The sequence below is a fragment of the Odontesthes bonariensis genome, chromosome 15, assembly GCF_027942865.1.
Source record: "Odontesthes bonariensis isolate fOdoBon6 chromosome 15, fOdoBon6.hap1, whole genome shotgun sequence".
In the NCBI taxonomy this organism is placed as follows: domain Eukaryota; kingdom Metazoa; phylum Chordata; class Actinopteri; order Atheriniformes; family Atherinopsidae; genus Odontesthes; species Odontesthes bonariensis.
In genome coordinates this window covers 35,903,221-35,914,318 of record NC_134520.1, presented here as the reverse complement: position 1 = coordinate 35,914,318, position 11,098 = coordinate 35,903,221, and the positions used below count along the sequence as shown (strand labels likewise).

Below are 11,098 nucleotides of genomic sequence, written 5' to 3'. Positions count from 1 at the left end.
CAGGAATGCAGCTGCAGGCCGACACACGTCTTTCAGAAGTCGAGCAGCAGATAAGGAACCTTCGACCGACCGTCAGACGGAACAACAGCCCAGCTGAGAGGACATGAGAGGATACCGAGGCATCAAGTACACCCTGTTCATCTTCTGTTACTTCTTCTGGGTGAGTCCCAACGCTCTCAGGTTCAAATGTGGAACTCCTTCTCTTCATCAGTGCTGAATGTGAGCAGTTAAACCGTCTCACAGGGAGAAAACAACAGGAAATATTCCAAATCTGAGATTTATTTCACTTCTTCACAGACTTGTTGGATCAAATGTATGTGAACGCTTCTGTCAGGCTGTGTTTGGATAAGGGATTACTAACATTTTAATCATCAGTGGTGTTACTTTCTGTGTTAACTCACTGAATTTAAGAGCTTAAAAACTGAAACTGTGTCGCTGATGGATTTAACAACAACTACAGCTGTTTGTTTTTTTTATAATATCAGTGACTACTGTGTCATTGTGCCAGTTTGGGTGTAATTCTAGACTCCAAATTAACTTTTAAACCTCACATTGGAAATGTTACAAGAACAGCATTCTATCACTTAGGAAATATTACACGGGTTAGACCATTCCTCCAAAAGAAGGATGCTGAGAAACTGATCCATGCTTTTGTTTTCACGACTTGACTACTGTAATGCGCTATTTACTGGGCTCCCAAAATCTACTACTGACAGATTACAGCTTGTTCAAAATGCTGCTGCTAGAATCCTAACCCGCACTAAAAAGAGAGAACACATCACACCTGTTCTGGCTTCACTACACTGGCTCCCTGTGTCTTTTAGAATAGATTTTAAGATTCTCTTACTGGTTTTTAAATCTCTGAATAGATTAGCACCTCCGTACATTTCAGAACTCACAGAATATGTTCCAAATCGAGCTCTAAGATCATCAGGTGTTACTTTACTAAGTGTTCCTAGGATGAAATATAAAAAGACAGGTGAAGCTGCTCTCTGTTTTTATGCACCAAAAATCTGGAACTCTCTACCAGTGTCAGTCAACAGATATTACAAACTTTAAAAAGCAGCTAAAAACACATCTATACACCCTCGCCTTCTACTAGTTTTATAAATTCTATTATTATTATTACTATTTATATATTACATTTATTGTTTCTCTATTTTATTGGTAAATTCATTTGTAGTTATTTTACTTTATTTACTTTGTATATTGATCTTATTTGTAAAGCACTTTGAGCTACACTTTGTGTATGAAAGGTGCTATATAAATAAATTATTATTATATATTATGTTAGGACCACAAAATACAGAAAAACCCAACCTCCCTTTGGGAAATATGAAGTTAAATGCAGAATGAATCAGGTTTGCTGCTGTCAGTGAAGCCAAAGCTCATCACTCCATCACAGAACACAAACTCAATGGAGTTCACACAGTAGTTCTGGAGTTAATTCGACTTGTTCAGGAATACCATTTAAACAATTGCAGAATAAACAGCTGTAAATGAGCAGAAAGGGTTAGTTTTTAACAGATAATGTGCATCTTCTGTGTGGCTCTGCAGGTTGTGAGCGCTGGACTGATAGCAGTGGGGACCTATGCAAAGATCGCCAAAGAGAAAGGTCGGTCAAACTTCATTCAGCCTCCGATTCTTTCTGTCCTGCGATGAACGTGTGTTTTAGCCTCGTTTGTTGGCTTCTAAACAGGGTTCAGTCGTTACTACATTCACTTTCATTCACTTGTGTACGGAAGCCCAGAGCGGACGTGGTACGTATAAACCTTTTTTTGGATGGTTTTCTCGAGATAACGAGTCAGTTTACCGATGGTTTTCGAGGCCACTTTTTCTCCCCAGTCCGCCCCTGTTTTTATGTGTTTTTATGTGTTTATATGTATTTATATGTATTTATATGTATTTATATGTGTTTTTATGTGTTTTTATGTGTTTATATGTGTTTGTATGTATTTCTGGCAAAGGTTTTTACCCATTTTTACCCCCTTTCATTGAAAACTGAATAAAGTAGCCTATGAATCAAACATGGAATGTGGAGCGTTTGTGAAAATGCTCAAAGAAAATCCCGCTGGTGTGACGAGCATTTCGTCTTCTCGAGATAACGAGTTATTTATCTTGTTATCTCGAGAAAACGATAACGGCATCATTCAGTAACCATGGAGATGGCCTGGTCCCCTCAACTGGTCACTGATGAAGTCGACTACATCAGCAGGATCACTGAGGTGTAAACGCCTGCTGAGCTGCAGTCGAGCCGGCCGTCTGCTTAAAGGGACAGTTCCCCTCTTCTGACATGAAGCTGTGTAACATCCCATATCAGCAACATCATTTCTGAACATCTTCTTACCCCCTGCTGCGTCCTGTGAGCAGGGTTCCAGCCACGTTTTGGTGTTGATGAAGGTAGTCCGGCTAGTTGGCTGGGGTTTAAAAAATAAAGCGTCTTGCTTCTCAAAACAATATGCGTTCAACAGAGTAATACATTTACATCACAAAATGGTTCTCCAGGAAAAAGTCAGACCTCACAATCTCTTGGCCCTATTTTCTCTTCCTTCGTATCACTGCCTGCTGCCACCTGCCGACAGCCGCGCCTGTTACAGTGTTTGCTGCTCGGAAGCAGGGGACTGCTCGCTCTGCACAGCAGGTAAACAAAAGTAAAGGAAAGAGAAGGAAAAGAAAAGAAACAAAAGGAAACAAAAGAAAGGAATGGAAACAAAACAAAAGGAAAGAAAAGGAAAGGAAACAAAGGGAAAGAAAAGAAAAGGAAAGGAAGGAAAGGAAATTAAACAAAAGGAAAGGAAAGCCGCCTGCCGACAGCCGCGCCTGTTACGGTGTTTGCTGCTCGGTCTGCACAGCAGGCAGTGATACGAAGGGAGAGAAAATAGGGCCAAGAGATTGTGAGGTCTGACTTTTTCCTGGAGAACCATTTTGTGATGCAAATGTATTACTCTGTTGAACGCATATTGTTCTGAGAAGCAAAACGCTTTATTTTTTAAACCCCAGCCAACTAGCCGGACTACCTTCATCAACACCAAAACGAGGCTGGAACTCTGCTCACAGGACGCAGCAGGGGGTAAGAACATGTTCAGAAATGATGTTGCTGATATGGGATGTCATACAGCTTCATGTCAAAAGAGGCGAACTATCCCTTTAACTGATGTGGGCTGATATGAAAGTTATCTCTACAAGACAAACAAACTGCGAACATATAAAACACATATAAACAGGGGCGGACTGGGGAGAAAAAGTGGCCTCGAAAACCATCGGTAAATGAACTCGTTATCTCGAGAAAACGATTGTTTTCTCGAGCTAACGAGATAATTATGTTGTTATGTCAAAAACCATCAAGAAAAAGTTTATACGTACCACATCCGCTCTGGGCTTCCGTACTTGTAAGCTCTGAAATCATAACTTGTCCGATTCCACTGCTCAACCCTGACTGAAACAGTCCCATAAAACAGTTAGCATGGCGCTACTTTCTTCAGCCTGTTTGCAGGTTTCCTGTGAAAACAGATGACCTGAACAGGCCTGCCGGATTGTGAAAGAGAAGGATAAGTCGGGAACATCCATAACTGTTTCCAGATAAGGACATCATCCAAAATACTGTGAAGGATACGGATGTCATAATCCATGGCTTGAGGCAGGGAAGGAGCACGACCCAAATGGATGACTAACAGACAGGAGGCAGGAAAGTGCTAAACTAAAACTAACAAGAACTCAGATGTAGGCACACGACTGGTTGGCTGACAAGGTTGCAACATGAAGAAGACCAGTGAGCAGATTACTGAGGGACCTGATGGTAACCAGCAAACATCTGGGAGTCAGCCTAACTGAAGAGGCACAGCGGGGGGTGAGCACATGAGCTAATACAGAACAAATATCAACCAGAACTGGACCCAACTGGATGACAACACAACCAATCACTAGTTTTTCATAGAAAGTGATCAGCGAATATTCTTATTCAGGTTCGGTTAAAGGTGTCAAAGTTTTCGGATTGAATGGTTGTTTTTAGGGCTGGGCGAGTTAACTCGTTATTATTGCGTTAACGCGTCAATTATTTAACGCTGATAAATATTTAATGGCGCATTAACGCATGTTTTATTTCATTTTATTTATTTATTTTTCATTCTAAAAAAATTTGTGGGGCTTTTGTGCCTTTAATGGATATTGGGCATTGGTTTAGTTTTTTTAGCAGAAAACATGACTAAAACCTACCAAAACCCTCATCTTATCGGGTAATTTAGTGTATCATTCACCAATAAAACAAGTAAATTTGTCTTATTTGGAGAACAAAATGTTTATAAAAATTATTTTGGGGGGGGCTTTTGTAGCCTGGGTGCCAGCCGAACTTAGCCCCGCCCATGAAAGTTTTGGTCGGGAAGTTCGGTCTGGCTCTGCTCAGTTGGGAAATCATTATGCCCGACCAAGAATCGGTCGACCCAATCAGATTGCCAGGGCGGGCTTTATACGATGATGGACAGATGATCAACAGGGACATTATCGACAACGTCACTAAAGAGCTGAACATGGCTGCCGCTGGAGAGCTAGGGTGTGTAGATTCTGCCATCGAGTCTGTTCTGCAGGATCTCCACATTGCATTCATTTTGAAAGACGAACGCGATAAAGGCTTTTATCGATAGAAAAGATGTTTTTGCCGTCCTTCCTACAACAAGTGTGTGTTGCTTAATCTACGTCACATACTACGTTGCTCTGATTGGTTGTAGGTCTATCCAATTGAGCAAAGAGGCATTTTTTCTCCTGGTTCGGTTGAAACACGCCCCATACTCAAAACTCTATTGAGCGGTATCAGACTCACATTCTGACTAGAATCGTGAGTATGACGTAGTAAGGCTAGGGCTTTTGTGCCTTTAATGGATAGGAGAGTTCAGAGAGACAGGAAGCAGGGGGCAGAGAGAGGGGGAACAACACGCAGCGAGGACTATAGCCTCTGTACATGGGACGCCTGCTCAGCCCACTACGCCACGGACCACCCCTGTTTTATTATTTATTTATTATTGTAAAAGTCTGTTGCTCACAGGCTTTTATTCTGTAAAATTCTGCTGCTCACAGGCTTTTATTTTGTAAAAGTCTGCTGCTCACAGGCTTTTATTTTGTAAAAGTCTGCTGCTGTCTGCTGTGGAACAGGAAAAGAAAGTAATCGGCGGATCCACCAAACATGGAGAAGGGTATGGAACTTTTACTCGGCCATTTTCATTTTAAAGTTCTTCCAGACGGCGGAGTGGACAGAACCAAAGTCATCTGTAAACACTGCCAAGTTGAATTGTCTTCTCAGCGTAGTAGTTCCAGTCTAAAATATCACTTAAAGGCAAAACACACAACTGATAGCAGCAAGTCATTCAAGGAAACAGACAGTGGAGTGAGGCTTCTACATAAAAACTACAGAAAGATGCTGATGTTAAAAGTGTGTTTGCACAACTAATGTTATGGCACTTTCATTCATATGGCAGCACATTTAAAATAAAACTAAATGCTAAAAGCTATACGCTACTTTTGGATTCTGCGTACAAATGCGATTCATCGTGATTAATCAGGGAAATCATGTGATTAATTAGATTAAACATTTTTAATCATTGCCCAGCCCTAGTTGTTTTCACCTGTAGTGTTTCAGAGACTTTAATGATAATAAACTTTTACACACTTCAGAAGATCTCTGCTGGACGTCTTTACGATGGATTCAAAGTTCTGCATTTAGTCCCATTGGCAGTCAGTCGTGTTTACGCAACCTAACGTGATAAAATCTGCTGGAACATGCGATGGCGTGAAGTCATCAGGAAGCGGCGACGAGCTGCTGTGAGGTGAGACTGTGCGTGAAAACAAAGCTCTACTGATCACATTCCTGAAAATGAGCCACAGAGAGACATGTTTCAACTTTTGTCGGTGGTTATGGTTCAAATTCCACTGTTCGTGTGTCTGAACATCTATCTTTGTGAGGAAATTTTTTGGAATATGAACACGTTTAGTTCAGCCTTTGGTTTGGGTCAGAATTGATGGATTGATTTTAGAAACAGGTTTAGATTAGATAGAAGTACAAATGTGTGTGTGTGTGTGTGTGTGTGTGTGTATACTCATTTTTCTGTCGTCATGAGGCCCAGAAACTGTGAGCCCGCTATAATTGTGGGGTCAGTTGTGTTTTATGAGGACCGATCGGTGGGTTCTGCATCTCTAAGGGGATTTTTGATGGTCAAAGCTTGGTTTTAAAGGGATAGTTCGCCTCTTCTGACATGAAGCTGTGTAACATCCCATATCAGCAACATCATTTCTGAACATCTTCTTACCCCCTGCTGCGTCCTGTGAGCAGAGTTCCAGCCTCGTTTTGGTGTTGATGAAGGTAGTCCGGCTAGTTGGCTGGGGTTTAAAAAATAAAGCGTTTTGCTTCTTAGAACAATATGCGTTCAACAGAGTAATACATTTGCATCACAAAATGGTTCTCCAGGAAAAAGTCAGACCTCACAATCTCTTGGCCCTATTTTCTCTCCCTTCGTATCACTGCCTGCTGCCGCCTGCCAACAGCCGAGCCTGTTACGCTGTTTGCTGCTCGGAAGCAGGAGACTGCTTGGTCTGCACTTCGGTCTGCACGGTCTGCACAGCAGGTAAACAGAAGAAAAGGAAAGGAAAGGAAGGAAAGGAAAGACAACAAAAGGAAAGGAAACAAGAAAAGGAAAGGAAGGAAAGAGAAGGAAAAGAAAAGAAAAACAAAAGGAAACGAAATGAAAGGAAACAGAAGAAAGCAAAGAAAACAAAAGGAAATGAAACAAAGGGAAAGGAAAGAAAAGGAAAGAAAATGAAAGGGAAGGAAACAAAAGAAAGCAAAGGACACAAAACAAAAACAAAAGGAAACAAAAGGAAAGGAAAGGAAGGAAAGAGAAGGAAAGGAAACAAAAGGAAAGGAAAGGAAAGGAAACAAAAGAAAGAAAAGGAAACAAAAGGAAAGGAAAGGAAGGAAAGAGAAGGAAAGGAAAGGAAAAGAAAGGAAAGCAAAGGAAAGAAAACAAAACAAAAGGAAACGAAAGGAAACAAAAGGAAAGGAAAGGAAAGGAAACATAAGAAAGCAAAAACGAGGCTGGAACTCTGCTCACAGGACGCAGCAGGGGATAAGAAGATGTTCAGAAATGATGCTGCTGATATGGGATGTCATACAGCTTCATGTCAGAAGAGGCAAACTGTCCCTTTAAGGCTAGAACGAGGTTTTGGTTAGATTTGGGTCTAAGTGTGTGTTTGTGCAGATGTGGTGGACACTCTGACGGTTGACCCGGCTCTGCTGCTAATCACCGTCGGCTCGGTGATGTTCCTCATCACCTTCCTTGGGTGTTACGGAGCGCTGCGCAACACCATCTGCCTGCTGAAGATGGTATGCCCTCAAACATTCTCTGTGGTTCTGTTCACATGTAGCCGTTGTGGTTCTTTTGGGGGTTGTTGAGCTCTCACAGAGCTGCTCGTCGCTCTTGCAGTTTCTGGCGATCCTGGCGGCCATCTTCCTCTTGCAGATCGCGGCAGGAATCGTGGGATACGTCTTCACCGACACGGTAACAGCGCCCTGCATGAACAGAAGTTCCAGAGTACTAAACAAAATCCAAACCTGCCGATGTCGTTGCTCAGGTGATGGAGAGGACGGAGAAGCTGATGATGAAGGCCATCGTCCACTACAGGGAGGACCGGGACCTGGAGAACGCCATCGACTTCATCCAGAAGAAGGTGAGGAAGATGGTTCTGAGGTCCAGCATCTTTCAGACGAGCTCGTTTCTAACTCCGGTGGCTGTGCTGATGCTGTTCTTGCTGTGTGTGCAGTTCCATTGTTGTGGCATTGAGAGCTACAAGGATTGGTCCCATAATGTCTACTTCCAATGTTCGGACACCAACCCCAGCCTGGAGGCCTGCGGAGTTCCCTTCTCCTGCTGCATTCACCTGCAGAACCAGGTCAGAACATTTGGACTCATCTATCACTGTGAACAGAGGGAATAGGCTGAGCTGGTGATTGCCTTTAGGCAAGGCAGGCAGCTGCTGGGGCCCCGGAGGGCTGACAAACAGGGGTACAGCAGTGCCGAGGTTTGCAGTAACAGTCAGTGAGGGTCACATGGCACTGAAAGAATCAGATTATTGTCTAAATTACATTAAGAATGAGTTGAGCAAGGGTAATTATTAGGGATGGGAATCGAAAACCGGTTCTTGTTGAGAACCGGTTCCAACTGTTTCAAGTCCTTGGAATCGTTTGGCAATTTTGCAAACGATTCCCTTGTCGATTCCAGTGGGTGCGAATGACGTCCAGCGCAGCCAGCAGCCAACAGTAAACATGGCGCCCAAGCGGTACAAACGCTCGAAAGTTTGGTTACACATCCCTAAAAAAGACGACAACAGGGCAACTTGTAAAGTGAATATTTCACCAAAGGGAGGAAATACTACCAACATGCAATAACTATGAATGAATGATTAACGTCGGTGAATCTGAACCCAGCAACTTTAGCAACGTTAGCAAAGTTAGCAACGTTAGCAATGTTAGCATGTCCTCGGCTAACACTGCAGGTAACTAACAAACAAACACTGCCTATCATGTTAGCGCCATTTGCCTCATTGTAAAAGCTGCTGTTAGTAACGGTTAAGGTTAAATGAATGCCTTCTCAGGCATTACATTTAGATGAAATCATGAGAGACAGAGCCTGACTGGCTCAGAGCCAGAGGCTGGTGGTACTACCCCCAGTTCACCTCTACCTCCAGCTTCTCCTTTCACCAGAGCAGGAAGAGTTAAATTACCCAGGCCAGGATAGACCAATGTGGACCTCACCGTTGTTGGGTTTGTGAGGTCACGACTCGTGTTACTTCTAAACTAAACAAAGTTGATGCTAATCGACCGGTTTGTTGTCCTTTTTCTGCAAATGAGAATCGATAAGGGAGCCGACAAAGAGCTCAATCGTTAAGCAGAATCGAAAATGGAATTGGAATCGTAAAAATCTTATCAATTCCCATCCCAAGTAATTCTCCTTGGATATATGGTGCTGAATGAATAGAATCAGAGGCACAAAGCGTGTCATACCCCGGTATGATAGGTGGCGCTGTACCCATTCCATAAAAAGTCCAGACGGTAACGGTGCAGTTCAAATACACTTTGGAAAAACAGGGTCACTTAACTATCTTGAAATAGAAATTGAAGATCTTCCCATTTATAAACATCACTATGATCAAACTGAACATTTTGGCAGGTAAAAGGTGCATCTTGTGTATATAAACAAGAGTCAATGAACAAGGTGAATGAATGGGATCAGAGGCACAAAGCGTGTCATACCCCGGTATGATAGGTGGCGCTTTACCCATTCCAACTGTTGCTAATAGAGCCACTTCCTGTTGACCTCTTCACCACCAACAACAACAACAAACTCAGGCATTGGAGAAAGATGGAGAACGCAGAGCAAGATGAAGCTACGTCCCTCTACATTTGGTCTGTGATGATCTGCTTGTTGCACAAACTCGATGCCCAACGGAGCGTTCTCCATCGCGTTGTTTGTTTCTTTTTGACGGCGACAACAACAGGAATATCGTCTCCTTTGACTTCCGGGTCACGACCCCGGGAAAACATCTGGAGCATGCGCAGAACGCAAAGTCTGATTCACCACGTGCTTCAGCGTCTACAAGCAGGTTTAGACTGACTTTCAACCCAGTTATCTCGGGGTCTGAATCCGATCCAATTCTTAGTCAGATTAAGGTGTCTACATGCACTTAATAACTCAGTCTGATTGGAATTTAGCCAATAATCCGATCCTTTCAGAGCCATGTAACCCCACTGGGTAAGGCAGCTCTCACAAAGACAGGTCGTGTCAATGCTGCAGTCATAATACATACCATACACCGTCTCCTGGACGGATAGATAGGAATGTTGGCCAATGCACGCAAACGACGGAGAGCGTCTCCGGGAGGGTCTCCGTCGACAGAGAGGGCTCTCCGTAGGCTACCATAAATCAGCCTTTACTGAAGCATCTGAAAACAAACTGCAGGAAGGCTGAGAAAAACAGTCCGATGGTTGTTAGCGTGAACGGTCCGACATCAACCAGCACCGGCTCGGTTTCCTGCAGGTTTGAGTCATTTAAACAGGAGGAGAAAGCAGGGCCCTGCTGGTTTATCCTGTTCCTGAAAGTATCCTGAAATCTATGAATAATCAGGATAAATAACTGCGATCTGAACATTAATTAAAACAGTTTTGGTCATCATTTTAGCCATAATCGTGCAGCCTAACCGCTGATGTGGTGCTTTTTCCGTCCTTCCATCTTTTAATGTCAAACCCCACGAATACAAACACAGATTCCGCCTCCATCCTGGTTTTCTTATAGTTTAATTCGGGTACAGGTCCCTGCTGGTGTTACCAGGTGTTTGTTCTTCCTCCGCAGACGGTGCTGAACACCATGTGTGGTTATGGGATGCAGCAGCTGGAGGAGAGTTTGGCCCGTGGAGACATCTTCACCCCAGGCTGCCTGGAGAACATCATCTGGTGGGCTAAAAACCACCTGCTGCTGGTTGCTGGTCTGACCGGGGGCCTGCTGCTGCTGGAGGTAACGCCGGTCCAGCTTTTGGCTGCTACAAAACCGCCGAAGTCTTCAGATCCATGATAACGGCTTTAAATCTGTTGGTGTTTCTCACGGTAGGTTTGCATGATGTCTCTGGCCGCAGCCCAGATTTCCTGGATCAAGAAAGTGGACCGAAAAACTAAAGAAAGCGCAGCTGGAAGCAGGTCAGAGAGGAAGGACAGCCTCTGGTATCCCGCCTTTGCAGACTTTGATGATGAGTAGAACGAAATGCTTGGAGATCAGAGGCTGAATGCTGGGCCGGATCAGGAAAATGTCTGAGAGCTGGTGACAACACGCAGGAAGATGTGACGTCCACACTGTGAATTTGTAGCTTCGAGCTCTGGACCTGAAGCCGGTCCAGTGAACAGGATGCTGAACTACTACCTCATGAGGATAAATATCTATTTTTTTTAAAGCCTGATAAGTGGGCATCATGTTATGTGACAGAAATGTTAGTTTCCTGAAATATGAAATCAAATTACACAAATATTACATCAATAAATCATGTTCGTTTCAGTTGATCTGTCCTTACT

The 11,098-nt window shown here is 43.4% G+C and overlaps 1 protein-coding gene across 1 annotated transcript; it reads left to right on the top strand.

The window, feature by feature from the left end:
* On the top strand, positions 1-11,098 carry LOC142400852 (tetraspanin-33). Its single transcript, XM_075486088.1, has 8 exons — positions 1-160; positions 1,558-1,615; positions 7,242-7,366; positions 7,467-7,541; positions 7,615-7,710; positions 7,804-7,932; positions 10,389-10,550; positions 10,644-11,098. Exons 1-8 carry the CDS (start codon positions 104-106, stop codon positions 10,785-10,787), a joined length of 846 nt encoding a protein of 281 aa, XP_075342203.1. The 5' UTR covers positions 1-103; the 3' UTR covers positions 10,788-11,098.

Bases quoted from the DNA above. Each gene is read 5' to 3' on its own strand.
- LOC142400852 (XM_075486088.1), top strand. From the start codon at position 104: ATGAGAGGATACCGAGGCATCAAGTACACCCTGTTCATCTTCTGTTAC. The intron at 161-1,557 runs GTGAGTCCCAAC...GTGGCTCTGCAG, and splicing joins TCTTCTGTTACTTCTTCTGG to GTTGTGAGCGCTGGACTGAT. The intron at 7,711-7,803 runs GTGAGGAAGATG...CTGTGTGTGCAG, and splicing joins TCGACTTCATCCAGAAGAAG to TTCCATTGTTGTGGCATTGA.